At 32.8% G+C, this 16,558-nt stretch overlaps 1 protein-coding gene across 1 annotated transcript; it reads left to right on the top strand.

Moving 5' to 3' along the window:
• The first annotated feature begins 14,311 nt into the window (after positions 1 to 14,311).
• Positions 14,312 to 15,374, top strand: LOC129941269 (uncharacterized). Its single transcript, XM_056049855.1, has 3 exons — positions 14,312 to 14,590; positions 14,641 to 15,013; positions 15,082 to 15,374. The coding sequence occupies exons 1-3, from the start codon at positions 14,411 to 14,413 to the stop codon at positions 15,357 to 15,359; spliced, it is 831 nt and encodes a 276-aa protein (XP_055905830.1). The 5' UTR covers positions 14,312 to 14,410; the 3' UTR covers positions 15,360 to 15,374.
• The last annotated feature ends 1,184 nt before the right edge of the window (positions 15,375 to 16,558 follow it).

The following is a 16,558-nucleotide window of genomic DNA, read 5'->3' as shown; positions in this document are numbered from 1 at the left end:
TTAAAAACTTAAAAAAATTTAACAAAAGTTGGTAAAAATTGAGTTTCGACTCAAATAGCTTTTCAAAAATTAAAAATATTGGCTTCAAACTTATTTTATTTCACAGAAAATATTGTTTTCGATATTTAGTAATTTTTATATAAAAATCCAACATTCAGTTTTTTCATAAAAAATAGTACGCAAATTTGGTAAAAAGTGATAGATATAGACAAACTTTTAAGCAAGACAAATCGACAGACGGGATGGGAAGTTATCAGTGTGGGTCGCATCCCAGCCTCTTTTTGTTTTTTGAGAGGCATCTCCGCATAAGGCAGCATTGTATCCTTCACGATATTCACCTTTATATTTTGATCCATTTTACCCTCAATAAAATGTCTTCTACGAACAATTTTGGAAATAATTGGAAGCTGTAGTTTGTTTTTTATTTCCCTTGAAGACTTGTAAGGATCTTTTTTTGAGGAGCAAAGGATCTTTAAGTCTTCTCTTGGAGTTGTTTTGCTTAATTTTCCCAGCTGTTTTTTTGTTCAATTGGTCAAATTGCTTTTGCAATCAACTTGAGAGATTTTCTCATTATTTTTTCTATTTCCCTCAAAGTTTTTTCCTTACTTCGAGAACTAAAATGACAGCTTTCTCTTCTAGATAACAATGCTAACTGCGACTCGTTTTTGAATATTTAAATAAATCTTTCTATACTTAACACTTAAAAAATTTGAATATGTTTTAATTTTTATGTGTAGCTAGGAAGGGAAGACATCTTTGGTGGAATAATCGGGACAAACAGCCTGCACGACAACATTTCCGACAATCGGATTCAGGCTCATGGATTTTGCTGCGGGGCGAAACGTCATGGTAGCCAATACGCGTTTTCCACACCTCAACATCCACAAAGGAATTTGGAGTTCCCCAGATCAATCTACCGTCAACCAGACACGCTTCCAGCATCATAGATGCTCGAACTTTCCGAGGAGCTAACATCGACTCGGACCACTACCTCGTTGTAGCCAAAACAGGGAGAAGCTGGGAGAAGAGGGTATAACGTTGAACGGCTACAATCGCAAGAGATCGCCAAATCTTTTTCCGATCGAGTCACAAGTAACCTCACTCGAAGTTTCAAGAAACCAACAAGGAACCCCTGGTTTGATGAGAAATGTCGGCAGGCAAATGCAGCCAAACAACAGGCCCTCTAAACTGCACCAACTATAGAGGAATCAGTCTACTTAACATCGCCCATATATATAGGAAAATATGAATATATGAATATGTGAACGTCTAAGGCCCAACGTCAACAACCTGATAGCTCCTTATCAGTGTGGTTTTAGACCAGGAAAGTCCACAGTCGATCAAATATTCACATTACGGCAGATCCTGGAAAAAAACCCATGAACACCAAATCGACACCCACCATCTTTTCATCGATTTCAAGGCCGCATATGACAGCATCTACTGGGACGAGCTGTATAGAGCCATGTCTAGTGTTGCCATGGAAAATTCACGCTGCTGAAACAGCGAATGTGTGTCCGAGATCTCCTAAATTGGTTATTTCTTCAGACGTTGTTTAATACTGTCGAGCAAAGAGTGGTTCAAGTGATCAAAGCTGAGAATAAAGTCATGCTTGCCTAGGTGGACACACAATTTTTTAAAGTTTTCCCATAAAATCAAATTCGATTCAAAGGCAAACTACATATCTTAAAAACATCCATTCGCAAGTCTAAACTGATTTACTAAAATTACAAAAACTTTATTTTGTCAAATAGTGTGATACTCAAAGTTTTGCGTGTCAACGCGTTGACAGAGATAACTAATCGTCACGTTGACAGCATTGACCGAAAGGTGTCATTTGTGAGAAAGTCAACGTTTTTTGACTATGACGATGCGTTGAAAAAGAATTTTTTATTTTTTTGGTGATGTCAGAAAGTTAACCCATCAACCCTTTACGTTGATTCCGTTAATTTGTAATGTTAGAACTTTGTTTTATAAACCCGAGATTTAATCGCTTAGAACTAGGCATATGGATCGAGGATAACAAAATACTCAACGAAAATCAAGCTGGATTCAGGAGAAACTATTCGACTTTGGACCAAATATTCAGCCTGTTTAATATTGCGGAGAGCTTCAAAAAAAGAAAACAAAAACTTTATGCCTTTTTCGTCGATTTCCTTGCCGCTTTCGATTCAATTGCTCGGGAAGCACTTTTTTATAAGCTCTATAAATTGGGGATATCAGGTAAAATTGTTACCTTACTGAAAGCGATGTATGAAAAGAATGTAGCCTACGTGTGGGATGGGGAATCTGTTTCTGAAGAGTTTCCAGCTGAAATGGGAGTAAAGCAAGGATGTATCCTGAGTACGTTACTGTTCAATCTCTTTATAAACGATATCGTGGAAGAAGTTGGCGGAGGCATCCAGTTTGCAAATACACAGATACCAGGGCTCATTTTTGCGGATGATATTGTATTTTTATCTGAAAGTGTTGAAGGAATGCAGCGAACGATGAATCGTCTGGAGAGGTACTGCAAAACTTGGAATTTAACTGTTAATTTAGGGAAGTCCAAAATGATGATATTCAGGGATGGTGGTGGTAGATATGCGAGTAATGAAAAGTGGACTTATATGGGAGACAGTGTTGTAATCGTTCGAGAATATAAATACTTAGGCGTATTAATCACGGCAAATCTAAACATGAAAAAACATTTCCAGTTGAAACTAGCGGAAGCAAAGAGAGCTTTATCTTCAGTGTGGGCCCGTTGTATTGAAAATAAATTCATCGAACACAGGGCAAAGATTAAAATTTTTCATGCCACCGCAGCTTCTATAATGCTCTACGGTGCTCAGGTTTGGGGGTACAACCAATTCGAAGAGGTGGAAAGATTCCTCAGGTATTTTTTAAAACGCATTTTTCGGCTACCTAACTGCACACCTAATTATATGTTGCATTTGGAAACTACTGAACCGCCAATGTTTTTAAGCACACCAAAGCTGCATTTTGAATATATTTTGAAGGTGATGGAGATGGATGATACTAGATTGCCAAAAAAAGTTCTCAAGAAGCTGCTATCTTCTAGGGGAGGTCTAGTCAAAGAGTGGGAGGAGTTGGCGAATAGTCTAGGTGAAAACTTTCGCTGTTTACCTGATATTAGTGTAACGGACTTGCGAAGAGTATTTACTGCGATATTAGAAAAAGTCAGCAACACCACATATGCAAAATATCTACAAGAAGCACAAACCTCACAATATAGAATGATCTACAGTCAACTCAGTACAGACCTACGAGATAACACATACTTCCTTAACCATTACCCCCTGCATATGATAAACATTATATTCAAAGTACGAGGAGAATTATTAAATTTAAATTTCATTCCTCATCGACCTGATCTGCCGATTTTATGTGGCCTATGTAATCTGAAGGAAAGGGAAGATACATTTCACTTTATTGCCAGGTGTCCCATCTTAAAAGAGTTTCGAGTGAGATATTTTGGGGTGGCCTCGATGGATTGGAACAATACCATGGAAGTTTTGAATGGAAAAGTAAGCTGGGAGATTTTATATAAATACACATCAAGCGCACTGTGCTATAGAAAACGTATTATCGAAGGAGACTTCTAAAATAAAATAAAAAAAAAAAAAAAAAAAAAAAAAACTACAATGTTCAATATTTATACATATAAAACTTAAAAAAAATGTCAATCTGGTAGACGGCCATTGGCCAAGCCATATTAAACTTAAGGTTAAAATTGTAAATTGTAAATCAAAGCTTTTTTGTTTAAATAAAGTTTTTAAAACTAAACTAAAAAAAACTAACTAGGCATAATTACTATGGACATTGAAGTTTTAAAAAGTAAAGAAATGCTGGACTTCAAAATATTTTAAAAACAAAGTTCCAAAGATAAACTGAGAGTTAATACATCAAAATTAAAAATGGTTTTAGAACTTTGACAAGGAATTGGTCGTTATAGTTTATCAAAAAGCAGAAAGACACTGGTCAACAAAGTTTTCTTACTAAGACTAAAATTGCACTTTTCCAATGGATTTTGGCGGTCTTAATTCAAATACGACTTAAAAATGAATGCATTATGTCAGGTTTTTGAGATATCACTTTTTAAAATTGAAAAAAAAAAAACAAGTATTGAAGCTCTTTGATGCTATCTAAATTTTGTTCAATAAAACCCGTGATATGCGAAAAAACTTCAAAAGTAGTCAAATCTCACCTATCTTACAAAGGTCTAAATGGAAAGCTTCACCATTTATACTAAAATACTTTTTAACAGAAAAATGCTAAACGGTTTAAAAGTATGTACTGTTCTTGTAAAGAATCTGTGGACTTAACAATTCTATTATATCAATTTTTTGAAAAATAATAATGAAAACGGGTTTGTTTTAAAACCTGAAACCTTCAAAATTAGTAGTAAAAATTAAGTCTAAAACGTAATTTTCAGAACAAGAAACTATAGTATAGGTAAATTCAAGTTCAAAATTCAAATAAAGACTCATAACAAATGAGGATTTCCTCAAATTATAAAAGATACTAAAATGCTTTAAATTGTATCTAAAGAAGAGAGTTGTGTACTTTTAAAAATCATCATATAATTTATTGTTAAGAGATATTTTGAGCTTTAACATAGTTTTGAAACTTCCGTGTTTGCTTGTTTTTAGCATTTTGAAAGGCTAATGTGATAGAAAAATTAAAAGGCGATATTCGAATTTTGGACATCTTTACCCATTAATTTATTTTATGTTTTGTTCGTGGGACTGACAAAAAACTTATTTTGTCAACCAGTGAATATTTAAAAGTAGAATTCATAGTTATACCTCAGAACAGTAAAACATATTTTTAACATTCTTTACAATTTACACATAACATTCCCAAGTAAGTTTTGTTAAAACTTCTAAAAGGGTTTTCTTACAATTTTGAAAGTCTTGATCACCGATAAGGATATCGTCAAGATAACAAGACACATTTTGAATATTTTATAATACTTGGTCCATAACAGACTGAAAAATTGATGGCGCACTAGATATACCGAAAGACAATCTGGTATACCGAAACAATCCCTTGTGGGTATTTATTGTGACGTATTCCCTAGACTTTTCGTATAGTTTAAGTTGTTGGTAAGCACTAGACAAATCTATTATACAAAATAATTTACAATTAGTTAAACTTGTGAAAATATCTTCGGTTTTTGGAAGTGGATAATGTTCCGTTTTAATATAAGGATTTATAGTGACTTTTGCATCCATGCAAATTTACTAAACCTTATGGGTTCCAAAATCTTCATATCACACAAACGTTTTATTATTATAAGGCACTGCATAAGCACTATGGAAAATTGGCTGACACTCAGACTTAAGCACAATTTCTGCTTTTTATTGTATTTTCTATGGAATGGTATAGTAAAGGAAATATGCATGGGAATTCTTTTTTTAATTTTCTCAATTATTTCTTCAGTTTTTTCGTTTTTAAACTTTTTAAGAAATTTTCTTGGAATTTACCATTAAAAAAAATAACTTACGCCAATTTGGATACACAACATCAAGCGAATCTCGACCAAGCAAGGGCTTTACCTTTTTTTCACTTTGGATGCCTATTAATTCCAAGTTATTAACTCTTGAGACGTTTGGAAAACAAACTGCGACTTTAATCTTTCCTGCACATTTTATGATTTTCCCTGAGTAAGATCACGTCAAGTGGATCCCCCCTTTTCCACTTGATTATTAAATTCAGGTATGAATATTTGTTCATGAAGTATTTAATATGAACAATTAATCCCCAGAACAGTTTTTTTAAGTTTTTATTTTTTTTAAAATTTCAATGGCTTCTCCCTCAAAAAACAACATTTTTTTTCTCGATATTATGCGTTAATCATTTAAGTAATAGTAATAAATTTGACTGCTCGCGATTAGATTGAACAAAAAACAATTTACTTATGACGGACAGTGAGCGATGTTGGTACAGGCGCGCTGCCGTGCGTCATTCACTTACCTTTTATTCGAATCAGTAATTGTAAGTAAGAAGCAATTCTTTATTTTTTTAATAAAAATAATGTTATTTAATTGATAATTTTACTAAAACACATTAAACAAAATGCATTAATAAATTTTTTTTTTTATTATTAAATAAACGAAGATATCAACATTTTAACAGTATTCTAAGCTGTTGGACGCAACGTTACGGTGATTGGCGATCGCTATCATTTGTTGCCAAAAATGGAAGAACTGAACTTAGTTGACATGTGGTTTCAACAAGATGGCGCTACATGCCACACAGCTCGCGATTCTATGGCCATTTTGAGGGAAAACTTCATCTCAAGGAATGGACCGGTAAGTTGGCCACCAAGATCATGCGATTTGACGCCTTTAGACTATTTTTTGTGGGGCTACGTCAAGTCTAAAGTCTACACAAATAAGCCAGCAACTATTCCAGCTTTGGAAGACAACATTTCCGAAGAAATTCGGGCTATTCCGGCCGAAATGCTCCAAAAAGTTACCCAAAATTGGACTTTCCGAATGGAATACCTAAGACGCAGCCGCGGTCAACATTTAAATGAAATTATCTTCAAAAAGTAAATGTCATGGACCAATCTAACGTTTCAAATAAAGAATAGATGAGATTTTGCAAATTTTATGCGTTTTTTTTTTTTTAAAGTTCTCAAGCTCTTAAAAAATCACCGTTTAATATTTTATTTTTGTTATTGTTCCTTAATAACGGTACTAATTATATTTATTTTTGTTTTAAATAATATTGTCAATTTTCTATGAATAAATGTAAGCTTTACTACATAGTTATCCAGCGTTAGACCATTGTTCGATTAAAAAAAAATTGCGTTCGGTTATTTTCATTTAACTGTAGTGTTTAACGGTTTTTATTTATCTAAATTTAGTTAGTTTCTATCAAATTTGTGTTAAAATGTATAAGTATTCATAATTGTGTTTTGGTTCATCATGGGTCACGTGAATAAATGCTGTAATCCTTTTAATAAAAAAAATCATAAAAAAATAATTAAAAATCTAGTTCTGATAACAAAAAACTGTGCTCATGAATTCAAAGACTTTATTGGGAATTATATGTGTAATTCGTGTGAACGGGCTATTTATTTGGTTCGAAAACCTGAAATTCCTGGTGAATTATCTATTAATAATTGTTTTGATGTCTATGAGCCTAAATCATCGAATTATGATATTGAAGATAATGAAAACAAAGACCCTTCTTTCCGGTGTGACCCTGTCGACAACAAATTAAAAATTGATAAGGTTAATAAAGTGTTGTTAGAGATTGGGGAGCCTCCAATCAAAGTGAAGCAACTTTCAAATGCAACAGAATGTCAAAAAGCTTTAAAGAGTGTCATGAATAAAGTCATAAATAATAATAACAATAATTTAAATAATGACATTAATTCCAAAGATGTCCTCCTTTATAATTTCAAATCGGCCTTCAATAGTAAAAATTGTAGAGCGGATAAAATTCAAGTTTTGACCACACTTCCTCCAGATTGGTCGATAAAAACGATAAGGAGAGAATTTAAAGTTTCTAAACGAATGGTTAAATTGGCAAAAAAAAAATCAGAGAAGAAAGGGGATTTGCTTCACAGCCTACAATTAAAAAAGGAAAAACTCTAAGAAATGAAACAATCGAGCGCGTTAAAGCTTTTTATTTGTCGGATGATGCTAGTCGCATAATGCCTGGAATTAAAGATTGTAAATCGGTGATAGAAAACGGAATTAAAATTCATAAACAAAAACGACTATTATTATTTAATATTCATGAGTTATATAAAAAATTCAAAGAAGCTTTTCCCGGCGAGAAGATTGGACAGACAAAATTTCAAAATCTCCGTCCACGCGAATGTTTATCTGCTGGCAAGAGTTGTACTCATAATGTGTGTGTATGTAAAATTCATCAAAATATTAAACTACAGTTGAAGGGATTAAAAAATGAACTAAAAAACAGGTATCAGTTTTATCAGAAACTTATAACGATTTAATTAAAAGCTCAGTTTGCAAAGAATCAACATCAATATGCTATTTTTCCAACTGTACTAAATGCCCAGGAATTTAAAAAATTGAAATTATTACTTGATAATCATGAAGTTGATGAAATTACATACATCCAATGGAAAAGTACCGACAGGTAAGAATAAACTCACCCAAATCACTCTAATATTTTACTTCATTTACTAGACTTTGTAATATAATAAATAAAAATTAAATTTTCTCTGACTGTGTATAGTGATCAATACTTCTAATATGTTGGTTCGAAATTATTTGTATCGTCATATTAAAAATGAAATAATTTTTTGTCTATTTACATTTTTGTGTTATTCTTTTTTTTTATTATTTTAATTTAATTAAACTGTTGAAATTCACAGGTCTGAAATAGTTGAAGAGAAGAAAAACAAAGAAGATTTCTTTAATGATTTAAAACAAAAATGGCCTAAATTATTGAGCCATGATTTTCTTGCAAAAGCTCAAGTATCATATTTTGCTGAAAAGAAGGAAACTGTTAAGGATGGAGAATTTATTGTCTGTCTTGATTTTTCTGAAAATTATGCTACAAGACGCAATTCATTCTCATCATTGGAATAACACTCAAGCTACAATTCATCCTTACGTAGTGTATTATAGAGAGAATGAAGAAATGAAACATGAAAACTATGTTATAATTTTAGAAAAAGTTAGTCACGACGCCAGTTCAGTTCACCTTTTTAATTTTAAATTGATTGAATTCTTAAAAAATAAGTTTATAGCAGATAAGATTAAAAAAAATTGCTATTTTTCGGACGGAGCTGCTTCTCAGTACAAAAATAAGTATAACTTTGCAAATTTAATTAACCACAAAAAAGATTTTAATGTTGACGCAGAATGGAACTTCTATGCTACATCTCACGGAAAAGGAGCATGTGATGGTTTGGCAGGAAGTGTGAAAAGACAAGCTTATCGTGCAAGTCTTCAGAGGGATAATGATAAGCACATAACAAATGGGATTTCATTGTTTGAATGGGCTGAAAAATCATTTAAAAAAGTCAATTTTGGTTTCTGCTCTCAACAAGACCATGACTCTCATGAACAACAATATAAATCCCGGCATGAGCAATCTGTTACAATTAAAAATACAAGACAGTATCATTATTGTAAAGCTTTAGATAATACATCACTCGAGTGCAAAATTTTTTCCAAAGACATTCAAATTGTTGCAAATAGAGTCTTAAAAAAAAAAATTACGGAATACCGATAGATTTATAATTAAATTATATCTTTATAATATGTTGTCTTTATAAGTTTATAATTCAATTATATCTTGCTTAATTTCTTCGTTTATTTAATAATAATAAAAAAAATTATTAATTAATTTTATATAATGAAACACATTATTTTTATTAAAAAAATAAAGAATTGCTTCTTACTTACAATTACTGATTCGAATAAAAGGTAAGTGAATGACGCACGGCAGCGCGCCTGTACCAACATCGCTCACTGTCCGTCATAAATAAATTGTTTTTTGTTCAATCTAATCGCGAGCAGTCAAATGTTTTTGCGGATTCTATTACTTAAATGATTAATGCATAGTATCGAGAAAAAAAAATGTTGTTTTTTGAGGGAGAAGCCATTGAAATTTTCATTTGTTAACTAGAAAGTTAATTAACAATATGAAAATAAATGAATAATTTAAAATTGTATATATCTTATCAAAGTACAACTATTAAACTATAAATTCTGGAAGTTTCATTAAAATATCTTTAACAGCTTTTTATTTATTAATTTTGAAATTAAAAGTCATACAAATTTTCATTAACAAAAAAAATGTTGTTAAAATAAAAATTTTCAAAAACTGTTCTGGGGATTAATTTTTCATATTAAATACTTCATGAACAAATATTCATACCTGAATTTAATAATCAAGTGGAAAAGGGGGGGTCCACTTGACGTGATCTTACTCACCTGTGACTGACAACAATATTTGATTAGTTTTTATAAGTTCAATGTTACTAAATTTAGACCTATACTCATCTTCTGAAATTACAGAGGAACAAGCTCCAGAATAAACTTCCATAATAATTGGAACACTTTAAATGACGGCTTCCACAGTGGCTGCTTGACTTATTTTACTTATTGTTTTTGTAGAAATGGTGTTTACATAATCGGTAGCTTCTGACAATTCGGCTACTACCTTACGTTGACTCCCATCATGCTGGCTGCTGCTTTGACACTTAAAAGACACGTGACCATGCTTGTTACACTTAAAACATTTCCAATGTCGTGCTGGACAATTTTGTGGATTATGCTTTCTTCCGCATCAATGACACTCTTGATAATACTTTTGTGATGCTGATGATAGCTGATCGTGACTACTGCTGCTACGAAGAGAACTACGACCATTATGACTGGTGACTTCTACTTCGACCTTGATTTTGATTTCTTTTGAAACTGTTTTTATTAGAACTTGTCTGAGTTACTCTTGATGCATGTCTTCCTGGGCGGATTGCAAATGTGTTTAAGACTTCACTTTTTGATTCAATCATGTTATTTTGACTTTCTGCCATCTCCCAATTAATAGCAATCTCACAAGCTTATTTAAACGTAAGTTTTGACTCTTTGAGAAATTTTCCACAAACAAATTTATCACGTAAGGCTCGCTGAAGATAATCTCCAAAATTACACTTTTGTACCAATGCTTTCAATTTGACTATATATTCGACGATGGGCATATTATCTTGATTAACTTTGTAGAATTGGTAAGATCCTGATATTTAGTTAACCGCTGGTTCGAAATAATTGGTTAGAATTGTGACCAATTCTGTATATGATTTTTCTGATGGCTCGTCAGGATCACACATTTTTCTGACTATAGAAAATGCATCAGAGGCGATATAGATTAAGAAAAGTGGTACTTTCTTTGATTCTGGTAAATCATTTGCGGTAAAAAATTGTTTTAATCGCATTTCATATTCGACGAAATCATTACCCATGACATATGGATCGATGTGCCCAATTATAGAACTCATTTTTTTTTTTGAATTTTTAATTAGTTCCTTTTTTGTCTTTTCTTCGTCACTTTCGATATCAGATTTTGACATTTGTTCATACGAAGGCGTAACTTAAGCTTCTATTGTTTGTACTTTTTTTTTTTATTTTTTGTTAAAAATATTTGATTGACTGATTTTAAATTAGCTTTTTATTTTATACACCGTTATCCTCGTCGCCAAATTTGTTATGTTTTAAAAGATGTTCGTGGATTATATAAAAAGACTTGTGATAACTTTGCAATTCAAACAGGAAGTGGTTTATTTAGTCAAGTTATAATAAGAACTTAAGATTAATATTTAGTGATGTTTTGTTATACTTAAACCCAGCTTACATCGAGTATAATAATAATGTACTAGAATTTTAATATATAACATCTTTCAGTAAAAACATTAAACAAACATAGCTTTTAAATTTCTCTGTTTAATAAGAACAATATCTGTGTCCATCTTGTACTTTGTCAGAGCGTGATGCAACCCTTGTTGGATAAGCTTCTAATATCCCGCTATTTTATATTCTCCATTAAGTTGGTCACCTTTTCTATAAAGTGAAGTAGTTCAAAGAAAGAATAAAAAAAAATAGGAAATAACAAAATCAAATAGAAACATTACAAACGGTGTTTTTAGATGTGTGGTTCTCAAGGAATAATAAAACAGGTATAATTAAATGTCATCGTGTTTCCGTTGCCTGCTTCCTGGACACCGAAAAGGCGTTTGACAGCTTTTGGATCGAAGCGCTTATACATAAATTAAACCTACTTGGTTGCTTATCCGGTCTAATCAAAATTTTGTTTTGATTTTTTTCTTCCAGGAACTTCTTTGTCTAGTTGGGAAAATGCAAATCATAAGAGCAGGAGTAGCTCAAGGCTCTAAACATGGACCGTTCCTCTTCAGCTTGCTGACCAGCTACTGTGAGAGTCTTCATTTCGCCGATGACTCGCCCACATACACTTCATCGAAGTCCCTCATTATTGCACCCAGGAAGATAGAGTCTCATCTTAGCAGACTCTTTCACTTCCATAAGAAATGGGGAATAAGAATCAATACCACGAAATCGGAATTAGTCTGTTTCCGAAGGTCTAGCAACGGTAGAGGTCGATAGGCGACAAGGTGCAGAGCAATTGCTATCTCACTCCCAGATAGATCAGTGATACCAGCATAGAGAAATGCCAAATATCTGGGTATTCAATTCAACGAGTGGTTAAAATTCAACCCGAACTCGAGAGCTGTCTTAAGAAAGGATAATTTGGCACTGCATTGCCTTAACCAGCTTTTTAAAATAATAACGGGACTCAGCCAGCCAACGAAATTTCTAATTTACAAGCAATTATTACGTTCATCATCACCTACAGCTTCCCGGCGTGATTCACAATTTCAAAGACAGCCATGAAGGAACTTCTCGTCTTCGAAGAGAAAATCCTACGGAGAAGCACTGGACTCTGCTTCAACTATCCGAAGCAGAGACACTTCAGCAACACAAGAGTCTAAGACGAAGCCAAAATCATTCCCTTGGACAAGTCTCTGTTCCAAACAGCAAGGAAGATCACGGAAGGATTGAACAACCAGTAATATTTTAGTTTGTTCTTTAATTTCTAAGAACACTGAATGTATAGAGTTAGTCCCGCTAAGTGCCAACAAAATACTTCATCATTTAATATTTAATTATAAGTTTAATTTAACACAATTGTAATATATGAAAAGATCAATAAAGATACCAACAAAAAATGTAATGTTATGTTGAAGACCTCAGCTTTATAACAAAGATAAGTTATTGCCATTATTATTAACTTCCCATAGGAAGTTATTGTAATGGGTCCGATTTGTCAAATTGAAAATTTTGACATTTCTCGACGTTTCAAGGTCAATATAGTCGAAATAAAAGATTTTTAGAAAGATGTCTGTGCGTGCGTGTGTACGTACGTTCGTACGTCCGTACGTTCGCGACGTTTTTTTCGTTGTCCATAGCTCAAGAACCAGAAGAGATATCGAATCCAAATAAATTTTGTTATACAGATAATAAGGCAGAAAGATGCAGAAAGAGCTCTCAAGAAAATTGCGTGGGTGGTTTTTTTACCATAGCAGTTTAAAAAAAAGGTGAAAATTTTGGTTAACCCTAAATATCTTATGAACCAAAAACGTTAGAGACTTGAAAAAAATTTCATCTCCAAAACAATTTGAAGCAACGGAGAACAATGTTTTTGAAATCTGATAAAATTTTGAATACAATCGAATTGACAGTTTTTTTACAAAAAAATTAAAAACCGAAAAAAAATTAATAAAAGTTGGTAAAAATTGATTTTCGGCTCAAATATCTTTTCAAAACTTTGAAATATTGGCTTCAAATTAATTTAATTTTATAAGAAATATTGTTTTCAACATTCGGTAAAATTTTGAGAAAAATCGAATTGACAGTTTTTTTACAAAAAATAAAAACCTACAAAAATGTATAAAAGTTGGTAAAAATTGATTTTCGACTCAAATATCTTTTCAAAAATTTTAGATATTGGCTTCAAACTTATTTATTTTACAGAAAATATTGTTTTCAATATTCAATGATTTTTATATAAAAATTTTTATATAGAAATCCAACAGTCCGTTTTTTCATAAAAAATAAAATCTACAAAAAATAGTACGCAAATTTGGTAAAATTGATACTATTACATGTAGACAAACTTTTAAGCAAGACAAATCGACAGATGGGATGGGAAGTTATCAGTGTGGGTCGCATCCCAGCCTCTTTTTTGAGAATGATTTCGGGCAAATGCATACCGATTCTGACATTCGCCGAATGTTCTTTTCCAAGTATTGATGCGTCAAGTACACCGAATCATTATTTTGAAAATAAATGTGTACGACATGCAAACTTTGTTCGTTAGTAGATCTTTTCATTATGAAATGGCAAAAACAAATTGAACATAACGTAATTGACAGCTGTCAAAAAACTCAACTCCGAAAAAAGTATTGCCAGATTTAAAAAACCACTCGTCTAAAAAAATACTTGTTAATATTATTAAGAAATTGCTTTGAAAACAACAAACTACACTCATACCGGATAATACTCTTTACATTCTCTGATTATGACCGTTATATTGTTAGTAAATTTTTATTTTCGAAGAACTAAATGTAAACTTCATTAAAGAGGAAATAGACATATCATAAATTTGATGACAGCAAATATCAAATAAAAACAAAATTAGATCTCTGCCTTAGCCATGATAAGACCTTTAATTGATGAATCAACAAATAAACGCATAAATATTTCTTTAGTTCTGATTGTGTATAAAAGTCATGGCTATGCAGTGCAACCATCATCAATCGTATCGTGTCGATCTTATCATTTCAAGCTTAAAAAGTTCAAGAACCGCAAAAAGTTGTTCAATAAGATTATATTATAATATGTTTAAACATGAATTTTATCCTATCGCAACGCTTATTGCTGTCCTTAGTATTTTCTGTACCAAAGTAATTGGTCATGGAATGCTTTTAGATCCTGTTAGTCGTTCATCTAGATGGCGAGTTGATTCATCAGCCCGGGCCAATTACGATGATAACGGGCTCTTTTGTGGAGGATTCAGTGTAAGTTTTGCAATGGATTTTTATTTTCCCTCATGAGCTTTATTTTTCAGGTAATGTGGGGTAGAAATGGTGGTAAATGTGGATTGTGTGGAGATGATTACAGTAAACCAACACCTCGTCCCAATGAACTGGGTGGAACCTATGGACAGGGAATAATTACCAAACGCTACGTTAATCAATTCCAGGCCGATTTGGGCATACGAATCACGGCAAACCACTTGGGTTTCTTCTACTTCAATATTTGCAACTTGGACGAGTTTGGTGAAGAATCTGAGGCTTGTTTTAACAAAAATCGCGTTCTCTTGGCTGATCGCAGTGATAAGTTGTATATTGGTAGTAAGACCGGATGGGTAAATGCAACAATAATTCTTCCCCCAGGATTAAATTGTAAGCACTGTGTTTTGAGATGGAGCTATCAAGCAGGTAATTTATATGTTGTTTGTAAGGACTTGATGAAAGTTTAAAATATATAACAATAATTTTAATATTAGGTAATAATTGGGGTTATTGCGAAGATGGCAGTGGTGCTACGGGTTGTGGACCGCAGGAGAACTTTAAAGGTTGCTCTGATATAAGTATAATTGCACCACGTTCACGAAACTCAGCTGTGTCAGTGGAACTTTCAGACACAATTTTAAATTCTGTGGAAGATGTTGACGATGCTCCAATAGTTGGAAATATCAATGATGCACTACCAGTTGAGCCTGTTGATGATGCACTAACTGAGCCTGTCGAAGGTTCACCAGTTAAGCCTGCTGGTGAGGCTTAGACTTTAATGTTGGATTCAAATGTGTGTTTTGAAAAAGTACATACTTATGTATATTTGTATTATATGATCACCATTTATGTTTAATAAACGAGTTCAAAAATTGAAATGCTGCTTAATATTGGGATGCCACCCACACTGGTAACTTCCTATTGTGTCCTTAGCCAAACTGTTAACAGAAGGGACATTCAAATGTGACAATTTATGCAGTGGTATTTTTATAGATTAATACTTCTTAAAAAAAAATAAGTTCGATTTCTCTTGAAATTTTATCAAACTTTTATAAGATTTCATTAAAAGAAACAATTTTGAATTCAATGTCAATTCTTTATTCTGAAAGGCGAAAAAAAGTATTGGGACCGTACCTTCATACGTACACATGCCCACACAAGATCGGTTTATTGAAATAACTTCGGGAAGGGTCCAAATTTTAAATTCGAAAATTCGAAGGATTAGGAAGTTGAAAATATATCTATTTCTTTATGCATATTTTATAAAAATGTTAGAGTAATCCTGACTTTGGAACCTTTACAACTTTGGAACAAAGTACTCTTAGGTTTGTATATTCGTTTTCATACTCACATCCTTCTTCTTCGGTTGTGGAACTGCAACGACAAAATATGATAAGCTCATTAAATACCGACCTCAACCGCATTGTTTAAACAATGGCTTTCAAATGCTTTCAAAACCCTTTCAATGATTGATCCCATCTTTGGGCTGGTGCTCCTGCAATTTACTTGAGCCACTTAGACATTATTATTATATAAGTTGCTTTAGCATCGTCGTACAGTTTCTTGTCTCACGGTTTATGCTTTAGAAGAATAGCCAGCTGCGTTTCTTCTCTTAAACAGTTCAACTTTAATACCTGAGCTTCTAGGAATGGTCAACAGTATGCCAAGCCCGGATATCCGTTCTCGGGCATTGCAATATTCAGGAATTCGAACCCAAAGTGCACCAATATCTTCTTCCCAATGTGCGCTTTAGAGGTGAAGTTAGGTTAAGTGGCTGTCCATGATGGAATCGGCCAGTTTAATGACCCATTGTGATACCACATGAAACTTGAGGCTTCCTCCCAAGCTCAATGGAACCAGTTTGAGTTCATACGAAACGTGAGAGGCTGATTATGCTGATGTGATTTAGATCATTTAGATCGTTAAAGAAGAATTCTCTTAGGTAATTCTTGCGTTTTTGAGCTAAAAGAG

The sequence above is a fragment of the Eupeodes corollae genome, chromosome 1 (genome assembly GCF_945859685.1).
Source record: "Eupeodes corollae chromosome 1, idEupCoro1.1, whole genome shotgun sequence".
Taxonomy (NCBI): domain Eukaryota; kingdom Metazoa; phylum Arthropoda; class Insecta; order Diptera; family Syrphidae; genus Eupeodes; species Eupeodes corollae.
This window is presented reverse-complemented; position numbering and strand designations above follow the sequence as displayed.